Source organism: Glycine max, chromosome 15, assembly GCF_000004515.6.
Source record: "Glycine max cultivar Williams 82 chromosome 15, Glycine_max_v4.0, whole genome shotgun sequence".
NCBI classification, from domain to species: Eukaryota; Viridiplantae; Streptophyta; class Magnoliopsida; order Fabales; family Fabaceae; genus Glycine; species Glycine max.
Genome location: NC_038251.2, coordinates 8,327,482 through 8,354,775, shown reverse-complemented (window position 1 = coordinate 8,354,775; position 27,294 = coordinate 8,327,482). Strand labels below are relative to the sequence as shown.

Sequence of the window (27,294 nt, the reverse complement as noted above, 5' to 3'; positions counted from 1 at the left end):
TTATAATTAATTATATCATTTCAATTTTTATTATTTAATTATTAAATTTAATTTTTTATAATAAAATATTTATACATGCAATAACTATAAAATAGTTTAAAAAAATACTACCCGACTTCTACAAAACAAGAAAAATTCAAATTCAAACCCAATATCGATAAGCGAATTTTACTAGTATAAGACAAGTTACGTCAAAGTGAGTATCCATGAATTCAAATTTAATTACTATAACAAGTTATGAACACTTGCATATGATTATTAAGGGCTCGTTTGGTATGATGGCGAATTTTAAATTTTTATTTTTAAATATAATTTTCAAAAATATATTTAACTAAAATGGAGCTAAAATAATTTTTATCTCAATTTCAAAACACTTGTACTTTTCAAAATCATGATTATGAATTTGTTTACAATTTTTTTTAAATAAGACAATAAATATTTCTATTTTAAAATAAAAGACTAAAATTATAAATTAAATAAAATAAAAAAACCAAAATTGTATTTAAGTTTTTTTTTCTTTATATTTTGTATAAAGGAAGAAGGGAGATATCTTATTAATCAAGTATAGAAGACGTTTTCCCGTTAAGGAGAACATAGCACCAGTAACATAAAATGGAGAAGTGTTGCGTTCCTGCAGGAGTTGTCAAATTTTTTGGTTTAAATAAAATTTTGATTCTGTCGATTTAGCGCTTTTTGCTTTTCATCCTTATAAAAAAAAATATTTTTAGCTCTTCCAAATAATTTGTGAAAAAAGGAAAATAAATATTTTTAACGGTTAAAAAAAAATATTAACCAAAATGTCATAACAACTAAAAAAAATTACTAGAACTAAAAGTAAAAAAATACTAAATTACAAGAAAAAAATATTTAAGCCAATTTTTTGAAGAAAAAAAAGTTTTTCTTAATATATATTTCATATATTTCAAATTATAAGATCTTTTTCAAAAAAAATTACTCTTTTTATTAGATTATTTTTAAATTTTTAGATATATTAATTATTTTTTCTATATATCTTTATGTAATTATTCTTTCTATAAATATTAATGAAAAACAATTAAGTAAATAAAAAATAAAAAGATAATTTTAAAAATAATAGTATAAATAATTGATAAATTTAATATAAATAATTAAATTAATTACTTTTTGTTAAAGGGTGTAAATTAGTTAAAGGTCATTATGATTATAATTATAATTATAATTAGGAGGGAGGGACTAAACTTCACTCCGTGAGCACACTTGTCAGCTTAGGGTAGTAAGGACAGGAAATGTGGATATCTTTGGTAAGTCTATAAATTGATTTAATTGGCATCTGATGTGTTTGGACTTTGGATGGCCACCCTGGATGTTCCTCTTTCCCCCATAGACGATGCCAAACTACTCTACCAAGCTCTTCTCTTTTCCTCATTGCCCTTTGATTTTACCATTTTTATGTTTTGTGGGATCAGATGGGACAATTTTATCATTAAAAAACAGCATGAATGCATGATGGTATAAATTCTATCATTAATTGTATCATTACTCTACGATTTTATTATTATTATGCATGCCTATCGATAGAAACATACATTTCTTACGCATTGAAGTTTGGCAAAATTGAAAATTGTCGTGGAAGAGTTTATTGATATTCTTCTTAGACTTAATAAGAAGGCCCCTGTTGAACCATTTTTTTTGTGCCAACTCAATGGTTTTTACAGGATTAGGATGTGATACTAGCGCTGTCATCAAATTACTTGCTGATCCAGATGCTACACAGCGTGCCTATACCCAAGAGGCATACAAAAAACATATTCCAGGGACCTTGTTGAAAGAGCTTTCTGGCAAGTTGAAGGTACTTAATACTTATATCAACTTTGTTTGGTATGGACTCCATTCTACTTCATGAGTTATATTATACACCCATTCATCTCACGGAATTATTAATTTATTTTATTCAATTTAGTCTCTCTTTTAATAAAAGGTCAATTCAATTCCTTATTTTTCAAAATGACCCTCTTTGTACACAATTTAGTCTCTTATTTTTCAAAAAATACTTCAATGCATCATTCTTAATTGGATGAAAAAGTAACATTGAAGCATTTTTTTTAAATAAGAAATTATATTGGACCTTTTATTAAAAGAGGGATCAAATTAGTAATTTATTCATCGAATTTTTTTACGAAACTAGCCAATTAACCAAACTGTATGTAACTCAGAATTTAGACAAGTGAAGCGGATATGTTCCATTTCCTAACAATTTATACCTGGTTTGGCTTTATATTTTTCCGGTGATTAGACTGGAGTTCTGCTCTGGATGCATGACCCTGCCGAACGTGATGCAATAATCCTTAAGGAGTCTCTATGTGGGGCCAAAAATCTTGACGCAGCTACTGAAGTCATGATGTTGGCAATCTTCATCCCAGCTGCAAGGTTTAAGGCAGATGTACCATTTTAAATTTGGTGTTGATCTTGAGGATGACATTGCAAAATGCACCTCCGGGGATCATAAAAAGGTGATTCTTCTCTGTGTTTAGCTTCCATGAAAGACATCCTTGCTATCACGAATTAGTCACATTAAGGTTTCTATATGCTGGCCTGTTAAAGAGCACGGCATTAGTGAGGCACTTTCGGTTGTTTATTTGAAGTATCAGGAATGGCAAAAAAATTAAAACCACAACAAGACTCCAGATGTTCATCAAAGTTATATTAAGATATTTCTGAAATGTTTGGTGGATATTTCCAATAAAGCCATTGCTTGTGGTCTCTGTATTCTGCTCATAAATTTATTGATGAATGACTTCTACCAAATCATTTGAGGCAACTGTCTCTAGTTACTCCGTTAAGAATATAGCTACAAGGCCAACAAAATGATTTTGGATACTTACAAAAAGATTGAATGCCTGTTGGCAGTTGCAAGATTTCAATCTAAAATCAACTATGGATTGGATGTTGACTAAGTTTTTGGTCTATCTGCTGATAAAAAGAAACTTCCAGGAGGTCTATCCATTTATTCTGTTTCATGCATATGTCTCTTGAGGGAAACCTTGTTCAGTTGGTTGTTTTAGATTTCTGATGGATGTAAAAATTCTGCCTCATTCTTTTTAGTCTCTACACTAATCACGTCTTCCAAGATATTCAAAGTTTCAATACCATGTATGGACGCTCGTTGGAAAAGGTATCTTTATCACTTTTATTTCCTTTGTATGTAGTCTCTCCTAAGGTCCTTTATCGGTGCTTATCCTAGCTGAATTTATATCAGGCAGTAAAGAATGAAACATCAGGAAATTATGCTCATGCACTTCTGACAATAGTTCAATGTGCAGAGAATCCTGCAAAGTATTTCGCAAAGGTATTTCCCTTGGCTTCAATTTAATGTAATTGCTTCTTGTAATGTCATTATACTTGTCACAATGTTCTTGTAAGAAACAATTAATAAGTGGTTCAAGATAACATGACTGTGTTAGACTTATTGTTAAAATATTTGTGGGTTAAATAAATTTTAGTCCTTCTAAACTTTTGCCCTTTTGGCACTTACAGGTCTTACGCAAGGCAATGAGGGTGATAGTAACAAGGGCTGAGATTGATTTACAGTATATCAAAGCTGAATATTTAAACAATTACAAGAAGCCGCTTGACGGTGCAGTTCACTCAGTAACATCCGGCCACTACAGGGCTTTCCTTCTCGCACTCTTAGGTCCCGACCAGTAGTAAAAAATGTTCAATGATGGGCGTATTGGATAAAGATTTCAGAATTTTTTTATATTTTTCATTTAAAAGTTGTCGTATTCGATCAAGTTTTTGAAAAATGTAAATATTTTATGGTGTTCAATCAAAAAAATTTCATATTCAATCAACTTTTTGAATAATATAAATGTTTTATTGTGTTCAATCAAGACTATCCTTATTTTTTCGAGGATGACAACAAAATTCAGGTGTTCAATTCGATTTTTTATATCTTATGATACGAGAATGAACAACTTAAGTACATGAAGATAGCTTTATTCAGGTTCTACTAAAATTCTCATTATTCGCTCGAATAAATGCAATGAAACATGGGATGATTCAAAAACTAGGGGTCAAGCAATATGGTGGTGATTCATGGAGGAAATTACGTAGTACAGAAGGTTAAATTCAAATTTTAGTTTGGATTAGATTTTCTACAATTTTATCTTATCATTTATTCCAGATTTAAATTTAAGATTTATGTTTTGAGTCTGTTTTATACAAATTTTGATAGTTTATTTTTTAGAATAGGTTTTGATGAATGTCATAATTTTCTAGTAAAATGTATAAATATTAATAATGCAATGAAAACATAAATGTTTGTTATGTCAATAACACACCTAAAAATATAATGTAAAACAATCCTAACAAAATGGCAATCCCATCTGAAAAATCCAAAACTCGTATAACCATGAATGCTAGATATTACTTTAATATCTGATCCATCAAAAGAAACTGATTCTAAAGTCAAAATAACTATTAAACAGGTTTTTTAGCATTCAAAACTACACAATCTAATCTTCAAAAATATACTGACAGACAATCTGAATATGAAAGAACGAGCATCGTAAAACCATAATGCATAATAGAGATCAATTCATAAATAAGTATTCAGCAAGCAATTTATGGATACAAAAGACGGCTCCGATAAAATTTAATGTTACTAAGCAAACAAAGGAAAAAAGTAGCAGAGTGGGTTTTCCACGAGATAAGAGATACGCAAGTCGATAAGTATCATAAAAGATTACAGAAGAAAAGGAACAGACTCTTCTCAACTATATCCTATTTGCTGCTGTTGTTGAGGAGCTTGGTAACCAGGATATCCCGGATAACTGCCATACATGTTGGGATCCTGTCCAGCAGGAGCATAACCATAATTTTCATATCCTTGAGCAGCATACCCATAATATCCACCACCAGAACCAGCACCAGCAGCACCATTCCACTGGTTTGGATCTGCCTGAGCCTGAGAAACAAAGCATTCAAATTTCAAGGTCATTAAAAAGAATCAGGAACATATTGAAGCCAAGTACAGAGATGCAACACTATATAACTACCTGTTTGTTTGAAGGACTGCGACCCCATGAAAGACGCACATTTTGTCCACCCAACAGCGTCCCATTCAACACCCGAAGGGCCTCTTCAGCACAGCTCCTGATGCATGAAAAATCAAGACATAGTCAGAGAGCTGCCTAGACTAATGCTACCACACAATGTGTGAATGTTCAATATAGGAGAGGTTACATTACCTGTCTGCAAATTGGACAAACCCACATCGCTTGCCTGCTGGAATCTTCACATGAACTAATTCTCCATACTGGCTGAAAACTTGCCTCAGATGATCATCGGTTACATTAGGATCCAAATTGCCAACAAAAATCTGCAATTAAGATTCAAAGTCACAAACAAGCTGGAAAGAAAGAAGTCTTTATATTGAAAGAAGCACGCACAGTCGTATTATTTGGATCATTCTCATTCTGTGAGCCTTGAGGTTGAGAATTCAGATATGAAGCTGCATGTTCAAAATAGAAGTGAAGTGAAATGATGAATTATGTAAAACAAGGATGGAAGCAATTCATGGAAAAAACACCAAGAACAAAAAGTATAACAAAAAAAGAGGAAACATATACCAAGTTAAAGATGAAACTTATTGATAAAAGAACCAAAATATTCTTTGAAGGTGAAATTTATACAATGCAAATATTTAGTGTGCAATCTCAGGAACAAAATTAGCCAGTGCCTTAATTTTCCAGGCACCACAGATCTTCAAATAAGAAAAGATACATATACGCAACGATAGAAGTAATGTTATAAGTAAACAATATATCAATAAATCCATCAGTTAACATGAGCATATATACATAACAACTTGCATCACAAACCTTTAGATAAGTAGTTACACACTATTCACCAATATAAATGAAATCAGTAGAAAAGTCTGAATGCGCATTTAGATAAAATTAGAGTAAATTCAACAAGATAATTGTTATATAGTGACAGTGGCAGAATAGAGGCACAATTACAACTAAAGATAAATATAGTCATGGTAACTGATAAGCCACAAATATCTAATCTAAAATCACAAGCACAAGTAAGATAATATTACTGGTCCATGCAAGCAGAAAATATCTAAAATCTAAAATGGCAAGCAAAAGGAAAGAAGTGAAGACAGAATAGAAGAAGAATGAAAAAAAATACCATACACAAGCAAAGCCTATAGATACAGCCTTGGACTTGATCATATCGGCAATCCTATATCTAAAATTTTCTAGCACTTGAGAAAAAAAGATATCAACAGCAAGTTCTAAAGATCATGCTAACTGAAAGGAATGAGCAATATAAAGTAAATTACTATGTCAATTGAATGGCATTGCGATTAGAAATTGGGAACAACTGAATGGGAATAGAACCTAATCATCATGAAAATATGAAACCACACGACAACACAAACATAACCAGCCAGCAAAAGTGTAGTTTCTGGAAAATCAAAGTAATAAACACAGGCACTAAACATTTTTTCCTCGTGGACTAGAGATTGGAAACTGAAATTAATAGGCATTTGATAGAAGAACAGAAGAAATTACTAAAACATAAATAAGGTCTTCTTTGGTACAAGGGAACGCTAACAAAGAAAGTCAAAGATGTAGTTCTTATGACAAACTAATAGGAGTAAATTTTAAAGGAGCAAAGATTAAGAATGGAGGACTGAAAAAATAATTAACGAGAGAAGTTGCAAATGTAATTTGAGTAAAAACTCAACCAACAACTGGAATGAAAAGAACTTGAAATTGTAGGCGAAAAAGAAAATGCCACAAAAAATAACGGGCAAAACATAAACGGATAACTGACCTAAGCAAGGACATGCACTAAAATGGTAACCATTTCAGCTGAAATCAGTTCCAGGCTCCGGGATGACAGAGCCTCTTGACACCCTGCTTCGAGACAACATGAGTTCTATAAGATTTTATTATTATATATAATTTATTTAGCCCAAATTTTTAAAGGAAATTGCAGGAAGAAATGTTTGGACTGCAAATCTTCAAGTGCGTAACTGAAAAGAATCATAACTTAATAACACTTAGCATACACCAAAAACAATATTCTGAGACATACAGCATTATATTCAGCCAGTATCACTCATCTAACGAAGACAGCTCAATTTTCCCTTATGCGGCATATGAAAGAGATATTTGCAGCAAAAAGAACAAACAACATTAAGAAAGAGACATACCTTTTGGCTGGGACTGAGTGGCAGGGGTTTTATTAGAGGCTGGTCCAATCCTCATGGGTCTTGTTGAGCAAAGAACCCCTTGCATCTCAGTCATAGCTCTCATTTGCTCACTCTCTTCTGAAAACCTTACAAAGCCATACCCCTTGGTACGGCCAGTTAGCCTATCAATGACAACTTTTGCACCCTTCACCGAGTTGTAACGAGCCCTGAATGTCTCCTGAAGAAGATAATCAGTAACATCTGCAGCCAAGTCACCAACAAATATGGTGTAATCAGGAGAATCATCTTGACGCGACCTCTCACCGGCACTAAAAGTTGCCCAATTCAACCTGAAACTCTGCCCCCCATTCGGCATAATAGCCCCATTATATGTTTGGAGAATTCTCTCAGCTCCAGCACGACTATTAAACTCAATAAACCCATAACCTTCAGATTGACTAGTTTGCTTGTTCCGAATCACTTTAACTGACGAAACCTACAATCAAACAGACTCACAGTTTAGTATCACGACAGAACATCCGTGCATCTAACTCAATACAAAATTCAAACTAACAAGTACGTGTTTAAAGAACCTAGAACAGACAAACAGAAAACCATATTCAACTTTGTCGAACACATTTACTATCACAGCAGAGCATTCATGCGTCTAACTAAATACAAAATTCAAACTAACAAGTACACGTGTTTAAAAAACCTAAAACAGACAATACGAAAACCATATTCAACTTTGTCGAACACATTTAATATCACAACAGATCGTCTAGCTCAATGCAAAACTAGATCGGACAAACAACCAAATTCAACTCAGTCGAGCACAAATAACACTGAATGAATACGAAATCCAACCTAAAACAAAATCCACACTTTAGTATCATAACAGAACAGTCTTACACCTAAAAGCATAAATCAACAAGTACAGGTATTTAAAACAAAATCTAGAAAGGACCTAAATTCATGCTACAGAAAACCCTAATCACTTTAGCCAAAAACAGCTAACACAAAATCAATACAATAATTCAACCTTCAATCCACCAAAAACCTACACTTCAGTATCACGACAACAGAACAGCCACACGTCTAAATCAATATCAAATTCAAACCACGATTAACACAGGAGAAATCCCTATTCAAACTAAAAGCACAAACATTTTAAAAAACCTAAAAGTGAATAAAAATTCACGTAGAAAACAAAAGGTCTATTCAATTCTGTGAAAAGAAAAGAGCCTAATCAAAACAAAATCAGCATCAAAAAAGGAAACAGAAGGGTTATTGATTATTATTATTATACCTCGCCGGTATGAGCAAAGCAGGTGTAGAGATAGTTCTCGTCCATCCAGTACTGCAGATCCCCGATCCAGAGGGTTCGGACCTCGTCGGCGCTAGCAGGCTGCTGCGGCAGCGGAGGCTGGGCGGATGGGGCCCACATAGGCTGCGGCGCCTGATGCTGCGGCGGCATCATGACGTAGGGTTGTTGCTGCTGCGGCGGAGGCTGCTGCTGGTACTGTTGCTGCGGCTGCTGGCCCATGGTGGGAGGTGCCATGCCGGGTCCTGGCTGCTGCATCATCTCGCCCCGCAAATCTGAGAATTCTAGAGAGAGAAAAGGAGAGGGCAAAGAAAGACAGAGGAAATGAAATTAGGTCTGGATGCCCCTTTAAAGGAAGACTCCAACCCTAACCTAGTCCTAACCCTAACAAGGTATGGTACGTGGCGAGTGATGGGCACTAAATTTTTTTATTTTTTTATGTTAATGATTAATTAAAAGATTGATTGGATTTTTATCGTTTGGGGATTAGGTGGGAGATTCTGATTGGCTAGTGGTGCAAAACGACGCGTGTCTGAGATTGACGTCCTCTTCCTCAACGCAGACGTATTTCGAGTTTGATTTTTTTTTGAGGAATACTTATTTGATTTGATTGCTGTCAAAAAAATTGAGAGATTAGAATCTCAAATTTTAATTTAAAAATAACATTATAATTTTGATATCTTATTTTATATAATTCATAATTTTTATTTTTTTATTTAAAAATTAAATTATTTGATTTTCAATTTCAAAAAAATAGTGATTTTAGTTTCTTGATACAAATTTAAAAGGTTAATGGTCAAGGATTAAGGTTGATTCTAGTTACATGAGAAAAATTATTCTTTAATGTTTTTTTCATTAATAAATATTCTTCATACCTTTCTCTCTTTGACTTTCTAAAAATTACTTTGTCAAAGACCTATTAGACTTTTAATCGAAGTACATGATGTCTCATTTCTTTTTTGTTGTATAACTAATGGAATAAATATTATGAAGATTTACATCAATGGATCATAAGTAACTACATGCCTGAACTTAACACCATATTTTAATCCCAAAACTTAACACTCGAGATTATGGGTATTGTCTTCACTTATATAATGTTCAATTATCATTCTTACACAATGTGAGACTTTACCTCACACTTGTACTTCAACAATCCACCCACAGGACACGCCGCCTAGACCTACCGCAAGGTTTACTTTCAATATAAGGGATTCCTAGGTCTAGGATCCATCATCGTCATCTTACTCATCTAAGTGAATTTGAAACAAAACTTTAATCACAAATCTTAAGGTTCATGTTTATGAGTTTTGTCTTCACTTATATGATGTTCAACCTTCAGATTCTTATACGATATGAAATTTGACCTCATACTAGTACTCCAACACTCTTATTCACATTCTTATTAACACACTTATCCATTACAAATGCATAATTTTCACGAGTGATGATTTGCAATCTTGTTGAAGTATCCTCGTCACTACCATTTTATCCTATTTTTGAAGCTCTAACAAACACACATCAATCTATTTCTCGATACCAAGTCTATGATTAGAATTGTGACTATTACATAAGATTTTGAAAGGAGCCAAATAAAAGATTACACATGGAAAGGGCAACAAATGTCAGAAGTTTTTTTTTTTTTAAATAATCTTACGAACCCCCTTTCCCTAACAACGTGCATAATGTAAGTCCAATTAGAACCACACTTCTACACCTTAAATCACATAAAACCATGCGAATAAACTCCAAACTTGATTTTGATGTTCAACCCAAAAAAAAATAAAACCCCTAATATCTCATGCAATTTCTTGTAGAGAATTGACGATTTTGGGCTTGCAAGGTTGAACTAAAAACCTCCAAGGTTTGAAATTAAGGTTATGAAATGTTGATGACTATTGGAGAGTGCTCGTATTCGACAGTGAAAGAGGAGGAGGAAGTTGATGATTGTGGATCAGTTAAGAGTCCACATAGCATTTTTATGGAAGGAGGTAGTTTGAGTATCGAGAAAATGCTTGGAGATGATGACTATGATGAAAATGACTTTGCCAGACAGGTTCAGTTGTGATTGGTGTTTCAGATGACTTTCGTGTGAATAAGAGTAATTCGCTTCCCAAGTAATGAGAATCAACACTAATTCTTAATAATCAATCTTTTAATGGACCGAGGAACTAAAATTACTGATTATTTAAAATTGGGAGATTAAATGTCTCAATTTTAAAATAAAGAAAATAAAATTAAAGATTACAAAAAATAGGAGGATCAAAATTTTATTTTAGTCTAAAAATAAAGATAAAATGATAGATAAATAATTAAAAATTAAATATACAGATAATCATCAAATGAGAGTTGTCTAAGATAATTGGAGAAAAAAATTGAGGTAATTATTAAATTAAATTTAAAATCAAAATTAAAAGATAGACTTGAAAAAATAAAAAGAAAAAACTAAATTAAATATTTAATAGATTTAATTAGGATAAGACATATATATTAACGAAAGTGATATCAACTTTAAAATTATACATATAAACAAAATTGATTTTGAATTATATTAGTTAATTAAATTGTTCTAAATAAACAAAATTTTCTATTTTTTATATTCAGTTTAATCAATTTTAAACTTAGTGAGATTAATTAAAAAAATTTATTGAATAAAATTTATTTAATATTTATATAAAAATTATTTTTAAAATCAAATAAATTTAGAACTAAACTTTTTCATATAAATTGAAAGTTATTTTTATATATTTTTCAAATACTTACAGAAATATTTTTGGAAAAATAAGTTTAAATAAGTCGTAAATAAACTTTTGCAGTTTCAATTCAAAAAAAGAAAAAGAAAAACTCTTGCAATAAGTTTATGACCTTTGATTATTTTTTAGCAAAGCGTTTTCTGACCGTTGATTACTTCACTTCAATTTCCTGATGGGAATTCCGAACCCACAGATCACAAATACGAATGCCCGCATGTTATGACTTTACCCGTCAATTCATTCCATTTGTCCGAAAATGAAACGATCCGGAATTGGGTCTTGGAGCTCAACTCGGTCACTGTTTTTGCGGGCTGGTACAAAACAAAAGCTTTGATCTTTTTTTCTTTTGCTTTCTATTGAACATTTGACACAATTGATCTTATGGTCCTATCAGTTTTTGTTTTTATTGTCTGTTGCATGAAACAGAATGGGTGCTGATTTCATAAGCTGTATGTGACTCATGTACCCAAATGCTTTTTGGCTTTTTGCTTTGATAAGTCTAGTGCTAAAGTTCATAGTGGCAATTTGGGTTGTTGAAGTTGAGCAGTGTTATGAGAATTTGTGAGATCAGAGTTATTGCATAATTTCAAGTGTGGAAGTTGACAGATTTAGTTTAACTGGAGTAAATAGTGAGCATAAAAAGAAAAGGAATCTGAGGAATTGGGGAGACAAAGACAATGGATTTGCATTTGAAGAGTTTGTTTAACAGATTTCTGGAGCAATTTGGGTCTGGTCCTGGTCTTGGCCCTGGATCTGGGACATGTATGATGAAAGTGGATGGCATTGCTCCAAATTTCATTAAATCTATATACAAAGCTTCTGCAGCTTTGTATAGAGCTGAGCCGTGGAAGAGGCTGCGTCCAGGGCACTTGTTTGGCGTCCGGGTTGGGAAAGATTCGGATTGGCCTGGCAAGAAACAACCTTTTCCATGTGTTCAGTTCATTGGAGGGGATGGAGGAGATGTTGGATTTTACATGTTTAGATCAGAGAATGATGCTAAGAAAATGACAGGGTCTAGAGAGACCATTCATGTTCCAAATGTTGAGCTTCTGAGGGTCACATATGAAGTGGAGTCTTTGATGTTCCCTTCTAACCGGAAGATGATCAAGTCTTTGTCATTGGAAGCATCAGGCTCAGATCGGTTTCCAGTTATTGATGTTGCACGATGCACGCCATCTGGTGATCTTCGATTTAGAAATCCAAACCTTGAAGAGCTTAGATTTGTCTATGCATTCATGAAGGCCATTTCCCTGGTGCACTCCTTACTTCAGGTTGACAGGGAAAGTGGTCCAAAGTATTCAACAGTGGTGTGTTTTGAACCTTTTATAGAGACTGTTGATGTTCAGTGGCCTCCAGAAGTAGCCAAGGGAGGTTATGACCTTGTTGCTGTTACTGTTTCCCACCCACCCGGTCAGGCATATGATGAAAAATCTAATAGTGCGAGTGCTGGCTCGACCCCCACCAAGTATGTAGAACCACCTAGGGAGGACATATTCAATGACACAAAAGCATACTCAAGTACTGGCTTGAGACAGTGTGCAATATGTGAGAAAGAAGTGAATGGAGAACAGTCTCTTTGTTGTGGCCGGTGTAGAGCAGTTGTTTATTGCAGTTCAATCTGCCAGAAACAACACTGGAATGACACACATAAAAGCATGTGTGGACTTTACAAGGCCATGATGGAGAGGGAAGAAGAGCTGGCTATAATGATTTTCATGTTCCCATGTTCTGCTGACCAGCCTTGTAAGTGGCTTGAATCATTAGGTGTCCACCAGAAGGGTATGTGGAGGAGAAAGTGCAGTTGCTATTCACACTGCCCTTTTGGTCTCCTTCCTGTGAAAGGTGGGCTGCAGGAACTATGGGGTGGAATTGATGAATTTGAATACCCTCATGATTCTCCATTTAATAACCATTTCATCTCAAGCCCATTTCTTCTCTCTGGTTGGTCTGAGTACTACAACCTTCGCTCACTTCCATTGTCAAGTCCTGTAGCCGACATTCTTTCACATCCATTGACCGTGTATCACATTCTTACCACCCTTAATATAAGTTCAAAGAACCTTATACTGAAAGGGAAAGAGGTGATTGTCCACTACCTTGGACCTGAAGGAGAGTTAGATTGGATGCCAGCATTCGCAGAAGTAGGACACTTGCTTAATGGATTAGGCAATGTACAAATAGTGATGGTGGGACCAGAAGTTCCAACAAATTTGTCAGGTACAACCTCAGGAATTGGTAGCAGAGTTAGAGTGAATCTTGTAAGGGGTGTTTATCAGGTGGAAGCCTCCTACCTACCTACTCCACATGTCGTCATTGCTCTGAATTCTAGATTAGCAATCTATTCTAGTTGGGGTGGAGCTCTTGATGTAATCAAATCAATTGGGGTGCCTGCCTTCTTCACTGATCAATCCGAAGTTTCGTGTGTAAATGCTAAACAAGTTCTTCGGAATGCTGGACTGCACATCACACATCCAGTAACTCCAAATCCTTTCCGGTCACCTGTGAAAAATCTCACAGCTTCTAGCAATCTTCCTTCATACAGCAATGGTTTTGTCTTTGGGGTGAATACTTGAATGCAGTCCAAGAAAATCCAAAAACAAGTCTGTCTACTGTCATGCATTCTCAAATTGCAGCCAACTTCAACTTGTCTCGGTTGTTGTGCAATTTGCTGAACACCACAGTCACAGCAAACTACGAAAATCCTTGTATGTCTCGTTGAATTATGTATATTGATTCTGTTTGGCCAGAGCTCTTGTTAAAGTCTCTGAATTATGGACCCTGTGGTTTTTATATAATTTTCTATGTAGAGCCTCCAGTGGGCTGAGTTCTTTGGTTGTTTTCCCCTTATCACATTGAAGTTTATCTGTTTATGTCACTTATCTCTCCTAAAATCTTGTTCAGAATCCTCAGAACCTTGTCTGTATAAGTTGAAATCAAATGTCAGTTGTTGTGGTAAATCAATACCATTCTGCTCAACCCGTAGTGGCCCAATTGTTTTGGAGAGAAATAAACCAATGTTAAAAGTTATCCAATGAAGTTCATGCTTACATTGCATCAAGTATATATGACTGCTGTTCTCAACTATAGTTTTACCTATAGATATATAACTAGGTATCCATATTTGCAATTACCAACTCAAATGGCCATTTTGTCGTTGATTTGAAATTGGGGATCGTGAGAAAAGTTTCTTTGATGAATGCCTTTTGTAATAGAACTGAAAATGTACAGCAACTTACGTCTTGTTTCCATCATCGGAGCTGTTTTGTGTTTATGCCATGGCTTTTTAAAGACAAAGGGTACAGAGTACAGAAAGTAATTTCTAGAGATCACTAAAATCTAAAAAAAAAACATCAAAATGGTTTGTTTTGCATCTGCCTTAGACATTTGAATTTTTTAGAAAATAATAAAGGAAAAAAAGTAGAATTATAAGAAAATATTTATTTTCTATTGATGTCACCTTTTTTTAATTTAGATTTAACTTTTTTAAAATGGAAAAGTAAGAGAATATTCCTAATTAGTTTAACATGAATTAAATTTATGAATTATTTTAATTTGAATTAAAAATAAATATATTTTTGTTTTATATAGATTACTGAGAATTCAAATCCATTCTATTGTTCAGACTTCAGAGTAAATTAAAAGATGAAGCCTTGATATTTCCAATCAATGAATGACCCACATGCTTCGTAATATATACAATTTATCAATGGATGTTGTTAACTAGTGTCTCAAAAATACTGATTAGAAATTTAATAAATAAAAAATATTAAAGAAATATAATAATACATTGAAAATATTAAATTATATATATTTTTATAAACATTTTCATACATATAAATAAGAATCAAACTCTAATCAATATACTCAAGGACTTACTTAAAGTGATTGTATCAATTTTATTAGCACTACATAATGATATATATTATCATTTTAACATTAAAAAGACATTTTTTTACACCCTTTGGTTGCGGGCAAATGAATTAAAATAAAATAAATATAATATTTTTATAGTTTTCTCTTATTTAGTTCGAAAGGGAGGAAAAAGATAGACGAAATTTAAATCTCCCTCATTTTTTCCCTGCTGATATTTCATATTTAGAGAAAAGAAAAATAATTATATTATTTATATTGTGTTAAGTAAATTATTGAGATTTTATTTTCTTTAACTCCCCCTCCCTTTTTATCTATTAATATTTATAAGGATATATGAGTAGTACATTACTCTTATTTTTTCCCTTTTCCCCTTATAAACTCAATAAAGAAGAGAGTTTTATACTTTTATTAGAGGTGATTAAAAGTTGAGCTTCCGATGGGAGAAGAGAGAAAACAATGAGGTCCAAGTATCCAACTCTTTACCAACCAAAAAAGAAAAGCAGTGGTCAGAAGACTCTGATGAGTTCATCACCCCAACTTGCCCACTTGTCTATTAAAAAAAATAAAACCAACTTACCTATATGTCCTTTTCCACTAACACCATACATAGAAACCAACTCAACAAGGAAACTCCAAATTCCCTCACATAACCACCAAACAATGGAGTTCCCACACTCCCTTCCCTGGCAATACCGCATCCCTTCTCACCTTCTCTTTCCCTACAATTCCATCCCTGAAAACTATGTTCATTGGACAGAAACCCCTGACTCTCACATATTCTCAGCTGACATCCCTGGTGAGCACCTTAATTAGCCATGTTGGAAAATAATAATAGTCTTTTGTTTTCAGTTTGACTATAAATTTGTTGTTTTTTATAATAATTATTTTAAAAATCTTATCATCGATGATTTATGATTGATTGATATTATTTTACTCTATAGTGTATACAAATTAAATTCTTTTTTATTTTCCTCATAATTTTTATTAGGGTCTTTTGAACTTGGTGTCTTTATTTATTTCATTGGTGATTGCTTGTGGTAGGTGTGAGGAAAGAGGAGCTGAGAGTTGAGGTTGAGGACTCAAGGTACCTCATAATCAGAACTCAAGCAGTGGATGAATCCACAGAACCAGCGAGGAAGTTTGAGAGGAAGTTTAGGCTGCCTGGGAGGGTTGATCTTGATGGCATCTCTGCAGGGTATGAAGATGGAGTTTTAACTATTACAGTTCCAAGATCACTTAGGAGAGGTTTCTACATTGACCCTGCTGATGTTCCTGAAAATTTGGAAGTTCTTGCAAGAGCTGCTTGAATGAATTAATGAATGAATGGTCCTTGTTTTAGGTAGGAACTACCATTTACTGATTGTGATTGATTCTTCCAGATTCTAAGGGAATTAATTAATGAAACATTGGTTATGGTGTCTTTGCGTGATTTGGGCCATGTTCTTCTTATCTTAGTGATTCTTGTGTACAAAATTATTATGAATTGTGGTCTCATTGTTTTCAATTATATCTTCAGAAGTGACATCCAAGATTTCAACTCGCAGATATTTAGCTAACTTTTATATCAAATTTGCCACACGTTCATAACTTTACCTAACTTTTATGGAAGTAGACAAGGTAGACACTAAATGCTATTATATTTTTAATAAGTTGTTAATTGATATACGGAGAAGTACTTGTATTAGTATATATCATCACTTAATGTCCTCAGTGTTGTTTCATGGCCTTTTGGAAATCAATATGATTTACACGTCTCTGAATAATTTGGTCCGTTCGGAAATATCGAATATTTTTGTAGGAGTTGTTGGTCAATTGTTTCCTGTATAAAAATGCCAATAAGGGAAAAATCTCCCCATCAAACAGGTCGTGGAGGCCAGATATTTTTGGGTAGCGTAATCGATATTTTGGCTTTTCAAGTTCTATTCAAGGGCAACTTTGAATGGAAAAAAATCCATGGACTTCCTTGTCCACTCCCACTTAGAAATGCAACACATTCACGTGATCATATCGATCGTCCAACCAAAACCAAAAACAACTTGGATCATTTAAGTACAACTTGCCTTAACAGTAACATACTCCGTAATAGAGAATAGAGATAAATAATACTCCGTACTATCCAGCTGCATGTTACTACCAACTTACCTCCTCACTCTAAAGGAACAAATGTGAATCATTTACATAATCAGATAAGTTTTCTTCATTGAATACTTTTTTTTTCTTATATCAGTACCAAGTAGTCTGGTTAAAAGTGATAATTAATATTTGTTAAAGATCATAAGCACACACAAAATGAGTATTTTATAATTGAAGGGTCATTTAAATTTCCCGCATGCTTCAACATCCAGACATCCAATGGAGCTTACATTTGCATGTTTGCATGATTGGAATACTTCCCTTTTTCATGTGTATATAGAGGCAAATTGTTGTGTGGATTTGCTTGCTAATATGGGCCACCAAAGAAATTATCAGTTCACAAAATGTTGTACCTTAATTTTTATTCAATAAAGTATTATTATTGTTTCTCTTTCATACATATTATTTTTTTATGTCACCGGAGTGCATGATTCTTTTTTATTTGTTTGTGATTGAAAAATTCAATTGAATTGCTAATTGAAGTGAATAAACAATGAACTTTAAGTCAAGGGATTGGTAGAAGTTATTGGTCATTGTTAGAACTCTCATTCTTAATACATGTCAAATAATTATACTAGTCAAGGGATTAATAGTGTGATTAAGGGATTTAAGTTCTTTACTTCAATAAATTGTGGGTTGATAATAACTTTGGTTTAATTGAATATGAATGATTACTAATACATGTTAGGTTTGATTCAATGAAGTCAAATTCCGACAATTTTCACCATTGATACAAATTTCGTTTTATACACATACCAAGTGTTTGTTAAAATTCTCAAATTAAGTTTCTTCCTTTTAACTCTTGATTTTTAAGTACTTGTCTTTAATTTTGGTTACATTTTGTAATCTATATAAATTATATTATTAATTACCCACTTATCACACAAGTTCTTGTGGAGACAATATTTTACAACTAACTATTATTTTACTTAAGCCATTTGATACTAGTTGTCAAAATCGCAACAAAATTATTAATATCACTCATTCTCCATGCAAGTGGGTGAATTTATTTGTCTATTGACAATATAAGTTAGATTCATTAGTGAAAAACGTTATCCCTTAAATTATGTGTAGTATCATTAAATATAATCAATACTCCCTCTATTTCAAAATGACTAATATTTTAGCATTGAAAATAATTCTTCATTGAGTAATGTTTTTAGTTTTCTATAAAATATTTAAACTTTTATTCAAAATTTACCCCAAATAAATTCTATTTGTCTAATTATTTTTTAGTACCATGCTTATGGACTTTTCAACCACCATCATTAGTTACTCAATAGTTACAAATAATACATTTATGGATAATAAGAATATTTTTGTAAAATTAGTTTAATAAGTCACTTATTTGTTGTTATTCTTAAACATCATTCATTTAATTTTGAGTATTTTTTGAAATAAATTTAAATTTATCATATTGCTAGTATTTTAACATGTGCATTGAACAAATTAAAATATTTATTATATATAATAAAAAATTATTAGAGAAAAAATATTATGCACAAATAGTGTAAAAGCTTAATTTATAATAAATAAATATTTCTAAATATATAAATTATATTATAATTAAAACCTACAATAAATATCAATTTTTTAACACAAGTTAGATTCTATGTTTATAATAAATAATTTATGTAGTGATATGTTGTTATTTTTAATTATTGATAATTTCTTTTTAAAAACTTTCAAATTCAATTTAGAACTGAAGTTGTTAAAACTAATTGATTGAAAGAGATAAAAAGTTAACTTAAATAATCTCATTAATATTAAAATTATAAGATGATATATTAAATACATGTTAGGCACATATTTAAAATTAGTTTTAAATATTCAGTTACATATTGTCATACTATTCATTATACGAAAACCAAATCCATGTATGAGAATAAAAAAGGTGCAACATAAGGAGTTCTCACTTTACCATTACATGTCTCATGAGTTGAAAATATTCAAATGAGAGTTAATGAGTGAATATGATGAACAATGGTGGGAAGAGTTGACGCATGAAGAAGCATATAAACTTAGATATATATAAATATATTGGAAATATAGTATCCGGATTTGATTATTGATAGAAATAATTTTTTTATCAAACTTTACTTATTTTTTAATTAAATTTTAAATTAATCATTATTCTTTTATCCTGATAAAACAGAACATTATGATAAAAAAATAACTATTATGAGAATATCTAATTAAAAATAAAAAATATTAATATCAATCGTTATATTAAAATGAAGACTTAGATTTAAATATCTATCAATTTAAATCAAAATCTCTTATAATTAAAAGATTAATGTAACAAAAATGAAAAAATATCAATTATCATATCTTAAAAAATTTCAATTTATAACATTATTCTCCTTGAACCATGACGTTTGTTGTGTCCGCCGTCATAACCTTTTATATGAGGATTAATTAAAATTAATTAGCTTAACTACCTTCATTTGTCTTAATAAAATAGTTATTTTTCCTATATAAATTATTAGAAGGGGTATATTTTAATCAAATTCTTAATAACTATTATAAAAATAATAACATTTTCTATAATAACTTTAATTTATAATTAAGTGAAAGCTAAAATATAAGCATGGTCTCTTGTCATATTGTTGTTTCTAATTTTCTTAATTTTTAAAAGTTTAAAAATAATTCTTATTTATTTAATGACACATTTATGACTTTTTTTTTACATTAGTTCATTTCTATAATAATTTTTTATGTGGATGAATTTAATAAATAAATTATTCTTATATTTCAGCCTTAAATGAAATTGTAAAAGAATATATTTTAATTAATTAAATGATTTTTTATCCTTAAATTAAATGCAAAACTTATTTATATGTTTTTTTTTCTCCCTAAAATTAATCCATTGTGTGACCAAAAGCAGGGCAAACAAAGCAAGAAGAACGCGATTGGTTCGTAACAAGCACGCGCTTCGTGATTCGTGTTGTCTTTGTCATTCGTCGTGTTCTGATCTTCTTGTGCCCCTTCTTCTTCTTCTTCCTCTTTGCATCGCCTCTTCCTTCATCAGCTATCTTCATCTGCTTCTGTCACATCAAGCATTCTCATACCGCTTCTCAGTTTCTCATTTTCCCAATCGCAGCTAAAAAATCCTTTGAGCCCTTTAACCTATTCTCAATAAGCAGAAATTAGGGAACGCAACAATGGCTCAAGCGGTTGAAGAATGGTATAAGCAGATGCCTGTCATCACGCGCTCTTATCTCACCGCTGCTGTTGTCACCACCATCGGATGTTCCCTTGATGTAATCCCCTTTCTTCGCACTCTCACTTTTAGGGTTTCCAATTTTATTTTTTTATGAATTCGGTGCGTCTGATTTGGGTTTATTCTTTTTTAATATCTCGATTTGAAATCAAATCGTGAATGCGGTTGTGTGGGTATTTATCGTTAACTTTAAGGAGTTTATAATGAAGCTGTGGTTGGATCGCGTTTATTGTTAGCTTGGTCTGTTGAAAAGTTGTCGTGTTTTATTGTTTTATTTTTCCTTGGAAATTTTGTATTTTGAAGGATTAATTTCGTTTTGATCGCGCTGATTTTTGAACTGTAGGTGACTGTTTCTTTGTTGATTGATGCTCATTTTTGTGGTGTTGCAGATAATTTCTCCGTATCATTTGTACTTGAACCCTAGATTGGTGGTGAAGCAATATCAGTTTTGGCGTCTGGTTACTAATTTCTTGTACTTTCGTAAAATGGGTAAAATTTCTGCCGTTCACCATTTAGTGAATTGTTATTCATCAGATACGGGTATTTCAATTTCAGTTTTAATGTAGAAAAAGTCTCGATTTTTTTTTATGCTCACATGTTTGGGGCATTCTTTTGCTGATGCCACCTGTGAGGAACTCATTTTATTTTTAGTTTAGGTAGATCATGTACTAAAGTCCCCCGCTCTTGGGTAGTTACACTTACATATGTATGTGATAATGAATATTGATCGTTGGTAAATGGGGAGTGTGGACATTTTTAAGCATCATGAATTTAATCCTTACATGATGAAAATCAGTAAATCACATTACGAGAGCAATTTCATTAATAAATTGTAACTGTTTTCAGAGGGAGCACTAGTGAAGAAAGGCTATTGCTATAGATGGGTGGTATACCTACATTTTGGAAAAAGGGGTCAATCCGATTGCCCCTGACATAATCATAAGAGATATGACTATGGACATGATAGTTCCCAGAACTAAACTATTTGATTAAAGATATGAGCTTTTGTCAGTTTGTGGGCTTATCTGAAGCAATGAAAATGTGGTTACCAACTTTGCCTCACCCCCTTATGTATTGGAAATTAGATCATGCATTTCTGAGGTGGTTTTGCAGTGGTATGCAATCCAGATTGCAACCTATCCTCTTAGAAGTAAAATAAGAGGGAGACTGAAGTTTGCAGTGATGGTTTGATGTGTATTAGTTAACAAGTTACTAATCTCTTGATTCAAATGGCTGTCTATTGTATAAAATGGTTGCTTCATCCCTTACACCCCTTATTTTCTTTTGTGGCTCTCATGTCTGTGGACTAGATTATCAGATGCATATCTGTATTCAAACCTTCAGCGCATCCTGATATGATTTATTTATTATTATGGCCATTTACTCTCTTTAGTTCTTGACATTCCCCCTATGATTTTCCTGAATTACAATCACACCTTCCATATTCTCTTTGCTCTCTTTGTTTCATCATCGTTTGATGTTTAATTAGAAAATTGTGCATCTTCTAAATTTGACATGGTATTTTCTTATTGAATGGGCAGACTTGGATTTCCTGTTTCATATGTTTTTTCTTGCCCGTTACTGCAAGCTTCTTGAGGAGAACTCGTTCAGGGGGAGGACTGCTGATTTCTTTTACATGCTCTTATTTGGTGCCACTGTATTGACTGGAATTGTTCTTCTTGGGGGCATGATACCTTATTTATCAGAGTCGTTTGCAAAAATAATATTCCTTAGCAACTCATTGACATTTATGATGGTAAGTCACATTTTTATATATTTGTATTTTTCACTCCTCGTTAGGTCTAACTCAACATCAAAAGCTAGCTCATGATGTGAGAATTGTCTTCCAATTATATATTCTATCTTGATCATATTTCTAACCGACGTGAGACTTGAGTTTTTCCTAATACACCTCCTCAAGTACAACACTTTTGGACTTGGTGTGTGAATGATATGGTGGATGACTCATTTAATGAATCAAGATAGGTTTTAATACCATCTTATGATGTGTTTGAGCTTAACTCAACTTCAAAAACTAGCTTATGAAGTGAGGGTTGTCCCCCACTTATATATTTTATTTTGGCCTTAATTTTAATCGATGTGAGATTTGGATTTTTTCCAATAATTCACGAACATTAAAGCTTAATTTTTCATTTTTCAGGTTTACGTGTGGAGCAAACAAAATCCCTTCATTCACATGAGCTTCCTGGGTCTCTTTACTTTCACTGCTGCCTACCTTCCATGGGTGCGTAAGCTCTATAGGATAGGGTAACATCTAATTGGGTTTATACTTAATTGATCTTTGGTTTTGTCTTTTGCTTAAGTTCATACTTATCATCAAGGCAACCTAACCTTCAAGTTTTTGCTTGTAGGTTCTCTTGGGGTTCTCTGTACTCGTTGGTGCTAGTGCTTGGGTGGATCTACTGGTAATGCCTCTGTTAATTAACATTCACACCTGATTACTATCTATACATTTTGTAAACAACAGCTTAATTAATGTGAATCTTGACCACATTTTTCAGGGGATGATTGCTGGTCATGCATATTATTTTCTTGAAGATGTTTATCCTCGGATGACGGGTCGTAGGCCGCTAAAAACACCATCATTCATCAAAGCACTATTTGCAGATGACCCAGTTGTTGTGGCACGGCCTGCTAATGTCAGATTTGCTCCCCCACCTGCTGAAGAACTTCACCAAGATTGAATGAATGGCAATCAAAATGTTTAGAGGATTAGCAACAGAACAGCAAAGCGGTTGACCGTGTAATATATAGATTTTAAACATCTTTTTTCGCGTGCATTTGTTAATTATTAGGATTTAAGGGGCAACTATGTCGAATGTTCAGAGTTTTAACTGAATGAGATCCTCTTTTCTCATCGTAATTTGTCAGACACTACCTTGTAGATATTTATATACTCTTGTATTCCACAAAGTTTTTTTAAGCTAATTAAGTCAGCAAATTTGGTTCTTCTATTTAAAACTCTGTAATCCTCTCTCTTTTTTTAATCCAAATATTTGAGATTTTATGATGATTTTGAGATCTAAAATAATTTTATAAGTTTAAAGGTAAAAAAAATTAGTGGAAATTTGATAAATATTGAAGTATTTTGTAAGATGTGAAATAAGGATTGGAAGATAAAGTATGAGAATTTTTTGCAAAAAAATGATGTTTTGGGTAGTGAGTCAGAAGATTTATTTTTTAAATAATTCAAATGAAGAATTTGAGTAGAAAAATAAAAATTTGAGTTGTAATTAAACAGTCGAAAATTGTTACAGACATTAAATTTGCTTAATTTTAAAATTGAGACCTTGTTAACTTGAAAATATTTTGAAATATTAAAAAGACTAAAATGCAATTAAATCTTTTTTTTTTCATTTTATTTTGTTCTTCTGTTTAAAAGATGCTCTCCTGCGCCTACTTATTATGTTTATGACAAGAGTTTACAGAGACAAATTATCTTGACCTTTTCTGTCGATAAACTCCTAGGCTGTTCAGTCATTGAAATTTTTTTTATAATTTATTTCCTAATAAAAATTGAAGATGATTAAAGAACTTGATTAATAGAATGAAAGTGTAAAAATTACATTGAGAACTGTGTTAGAGAATAATTCTCAAAAGTCTTGAAAATATTCTAATCATTTGCATTTTATTAATTCTCTCGTATGGCCTGCAAACGAGCTCTAATAAGTTGCTTGTTGATTAAATTTTAGGATAAAATATGTTTTTGGTATATTTTTAGTTTAGTTCTCATAATTTTAAATCGATCAATGATATATATATATATATATATATATAAAATATAAAAGTATATTAAGAAGTATCATTAATGTATTTTAAGAAAATATTTAATTATAACTTATTAATATACTCATACTAAACAAATAATTATATAAGTTAATAAATTTTGCACTTATATATAATATTATATATAGGAATAATAACATTTAAAAGAGTAGACAGTTATATTATTAATTGGATCTGTGGCGCAATGGTAGCGCGTCTGACTCCAGATCAGAAGGTTGCGTGTTCGATTCACGTCAGGTTCAAGTTTTTTTTTATTATTTTATTTTAGGGATAAGTGGTTTTTTTTCTTCTGTTTCCGAAACTTTGTAGCAATCACTGTTCACACTGCAGTCTTCACACCCTAAACCCCTACTCTTCTGCTTCAACTTTTCTTTTAAACCTCACTCGCTAGTCGAGTGTCCGTCTTCTCCTCCGCTGAAAAACCCTAACCCTAACCCTAGACATGTCAATCTTCTCTCGCCTCCGCCACTACTCCACCACCTCCATCCTCTCCCCGAACTCATCCACCCCCCTAACCTCAAAGCAAAAAACCCGCAGCGCCATCCACCTCCTCAAATCGGAGACCAACCCGGAGCGCATCCTCGACATCTGCCGTGCCGCCGCCCTCACCCCTGACTCTCACATCGACCGCCGTGCCTTCTCCCTTGCCGTCTCCAAGCTCGCCGCCGCCCACCACTTCGCCGGCATCCGCACCTTCCTCGACGATCTCAAAACCCGCCCCGACCTCCGCAACGAAAAATTCCTCTCCCACGCCATCGTCCTCTACGGCCAGGCCAATATGCTCGATCACGCCATCCGCACCTTCACCGAAGACCTCCCCTCCCCTCGCTCCGTCAAAACCCTAAATTCCCTCCTCTTTGCTGCCCTCCTCGCCAAGAACTACAAAGAGCTCACTCGAATCTACCTCGAATTCCCCAAAACTTATTCAATTCAACCAAACCTAGACACATACAACACCGTAATCAAGGCCTTTGCCGAATCCGGTTCAACCAGCTCCGTTTATTCCGTTCTCGCTGAAATGGATAAGAATAACATTGCACCTAATGTCACCACTCTGAATAACTCGCTCTCTGGCTTTTACCGCGAGAAGAAGTTTGATGATGTAGGGAAGGTGTTGAAATTAATGGAGAAGTATAGTGTTTTTCCTTCTATTAGTACTTACAATGTTAGGATTCAGAGTTTGTGTAAGCTGAAGAGGTCTTCGGAGGCGAAGGCGTTGCTCGAGGGGATGGTTTGTAACGGGAGGAAGCCGAATTCAGTTAGCTACGCGTGTTTGATCCATGGGTTTTGTAAAGAGGGGGACCTTGAGGAGGCCAAGAGGTTGTTCAGGGACATGAAGAGGAGAGGTTACTTGCCTGATGGGGAGTGTTATTTTACGCTCGTGCATTTTCTGTGTTGCGGTGGTGAGTTTGAGGCCGCGTTGGAGGTTGCTAAGGAGTGTATGGGGAAAGGTTGGGTTCCGAATTTTACTACCATGAAGAGTCTCGTGAATGGGCTCGCTGGTGCATTGAAGGTGGATGAGGCGAAGGAGGTTATTAAGCAGATTAAGGAGAAGTTTGCTGAGAGTGGGGATAAGTGGGATGAGATTGAAGCTGGGTTGCCTCAGTGAGAAAGAGTGTGGTCTCCTTTGTATTGTACAATTCTTTGATCAATTGGAGGGGAGCACTGAAAATTGAATTAACTATGGAATATCAGCTTTGGAATAGCTTTATTTTGTTTTGCCATTTCTTCTAGCCATTGGCCTTTTTGCTTGCTCGAATGAATTCATCGGTGACTGGTAATTTTGCCAGGTTAGTTTAACATGTTCGCTGTTGTTAGGCATGCTTTGTTTTCCTTGATTGAGTAATAAATAGATTTGGAAATGGTTTTGCAGACAGTTTTCTGTTTGTTTCCATCTGTTTTGCCTCTTTAAAATTGTATTACCCCCTTTTTTTCCGAAGGGAGAATGATCATACACTGCATGGGAGCTCTTATGGACCTGTATATTTCATTTCTGTATTAGTTTATTACTTTCTGTTTTGGTTTCTTGTTCTGCTCGTCCTCCATAGTTTGCTAAAGACCAGTAGCTGTTGTTGATATAATAGGTCTATTAATTTTAAATGTTAATCGAATACAATAATTGTTTGAATACAGTTAACTTCTTGGGGCACTGCGTGTTGTACGATGCTATTATAAGTTGTGTAGGTAATGTAGAGTCAATAGTAGATCCTCATTGTTTTTGTTCACTTATCCGTATTGTATGTCTCTGCATTTTAATGCAAGCTCAAGCATTTTTTATAGTAGATAGAAATGTTAAACACTTAATCACCACCTTCAAGTCTCGTGACCATGCAGTTTAGCTTACAAACTCTATTATACACTGCCTCATTTAGCCCCGTTACAATATTTTCACTTAATAGCATGCGTTCCAAACCATTTTCCTCAGAACGCAAGCCAAATGGTGTGTTTGAGTTTTTATCATTTCACTCTTAATGTAATGGTTCTGCCCTTCCTCTTGGCTATTGAAAATGAATCAAATGATTTAAAATGCATTGGGAGCATGCATTTACACATTGAAGGACCAAAATGGTCATTTACCCTTTAAATGCTATATATGAAGTCACTGAAATCATTAAGGAAAACGTAACATTTGTGCACTTGATTGTCAGCCGAGAACAATGAAAGATCTCGTGCTAAAGAGAAAAAAGTAGTTCACATAGTGGTGTTTTTTTTAATCGGTGAGAATAGAAAACAAGTATTAGGGGATTTATAACAACTCACACACTCCTTGGTGCACATATCGCTCATATCGGTGTTTAATTAGACATTACACAGACTTTGAATTTTTATAGAAATCTTTTACTTGCACCTAAATGAATGGATGAAAATTTTTAAGCCACTTGTTCTACTCTGCGTGGGCATTGGTAAAACAAATTTTAGTGTATATATTAAATTGACTGCCTTGTCATGACAATTAAAAAGCAAACGGATTATTAACATATACTACCTCTGT

The 27,294-nt window shown here is 33.2% G+C and overlaps 5 protein-coding genes, 1 non-coding gene and 1 pseudogene across 6 annotated transcripts; 6 read left to right on the top strand and 1 right to left on the bottom strand.

Annotated features, from left to right (window-relative positions):
• Positions 1 to 1,329: 1,329 nt before the first annotated feature.
• LOC100792770 (annexin D5-like) lies at positions 1,330 to 3,684 on the top strand (annotated as a pseudogene).
• Positions 3,685 to 4,558: 874 nt separating this feature from the next.
• LOC100794675 (polyadenylate-binding protein RBP45) lies at positions 4,559 to 8,907 on the bottom strand. Its single transcript, XM_003546098.5, has 6 exons — positions 8,499 to 8,907; positions 7,211 to 7,685; positions 5,430 to 5,491; positions 5,229 to 5,359; positions 5,037 to 5,133; positions 4,559 to 4,945 (listed from the first exon to the last, which is right to left on the bottom strand). The coding sequence occupies exons 1-6, from the start codon at positions 8,772 to 8,774 to the stop codon at positions 4,751 to 4,753; spliced, it is 1,236 nt and encodes a 411-aa protein (XP_003546146.1). The 5' UTR covers positions 8,775 to 8,907; the 3' UTR covers positions 4,559 to 4,750.
• A 2,576-nt stretch (positions 8,908 to 11,483) lies between these two features.
• LOC100792243 (zinc finger MYND domain-containing protein 15) lies at positions 11,484 to 14,309 on the top strand. The gene has a single exon (XM_026125816.2). It carries the CDS (start codon positions 11,944 to 11,946, stop codon positions 13,837 to 13,839), a length of 1,896 nt encoding a protein of 631 aa, XP_025981601.1. The 5' UTR covers positions 11,484 to 11,943; the 3' UTR covers positions 13,840 to 14,309.
• A 1,384-nt stretch (positions 14,310 to 15,693) lies between these two features.
• On the top strand, positions 15,694 to 16,622 carry LOC100793628 (15.4 kDa class V heat shock protein). Its single transcript, XM_003546096.5, has 2 exons — positions 15,694 to 15,935; positions 16,181 to 16,622. The coding sequence occupies exons 1-2, from the start codon at positions 15,800 to 15,802 to the stop codon at positions 16,444 to 16,446; spliced, it is 402 nt and encodes a 133-aa protein (XP_003546144.1). The 5' UTR covers positions 15,694 to 15,799; the 3' UTR covers positions 16,447 to 16,622.
• Positions 16,623 to 20,135: 3,513 nt separating this feature from the next.
• On the top strand, positions 20,136 to 23,470 carry LOC100791885 (derlin-2.2). Its single transcript, XM_003546092.4, has 6 exons — positions 20,136 to 20,535; positions 20,885 to 20,984; positions 22,037 to 22,251; positions 22,657 to 22,740; positions 22,868 to 22,921; positions 23,018 to 23,470. Exons 1-6 carry the CDS (start codon positions 20,437 to 20,439, stop codon positions 23,198 to 23,200), a joined length of 735 nt encoding a protein of 244 aa, XP_003546140.1. The 5' UTR covers positions 20,136 to 20,436; the 3' UTR covers positions 23,201 to 23,470.
• Positions 23,471 to 24,472: 1,002 nt separating this feature from the next.
• TRNAW-CCA (transfer RNA tryptophan (anticodon CCA)) lies at positions 24,473 to 24,544 on the top strand. Its single transcript has one exon. It is a non-coding gene; the product is annotated as a tRNA-Trp (tRNA).
• A 56-nt stretch (positions 24,545 to 24,600) lies between these two features.
• Positions 24,601 to 26,327, top strand: LOC100793100 (pentatricopeptide repeat-containing protein At1g61870, mitochondrial). The gene has a single exon (XM_003546095.5). It carries the CDS (start codon positions 24,745 to 24,747, stop codon positions 25,909 to 25,911), a length of 1,167 nt encoding a protein of 388 aa, XP_003546143.1. The 5' UTR covers positions 24,601 to 24,744; the 3' UTR covers positions 25,912 to 26,327.
• Positions 26,328 to 27,294: the final 967 nt, after the last annotated feature.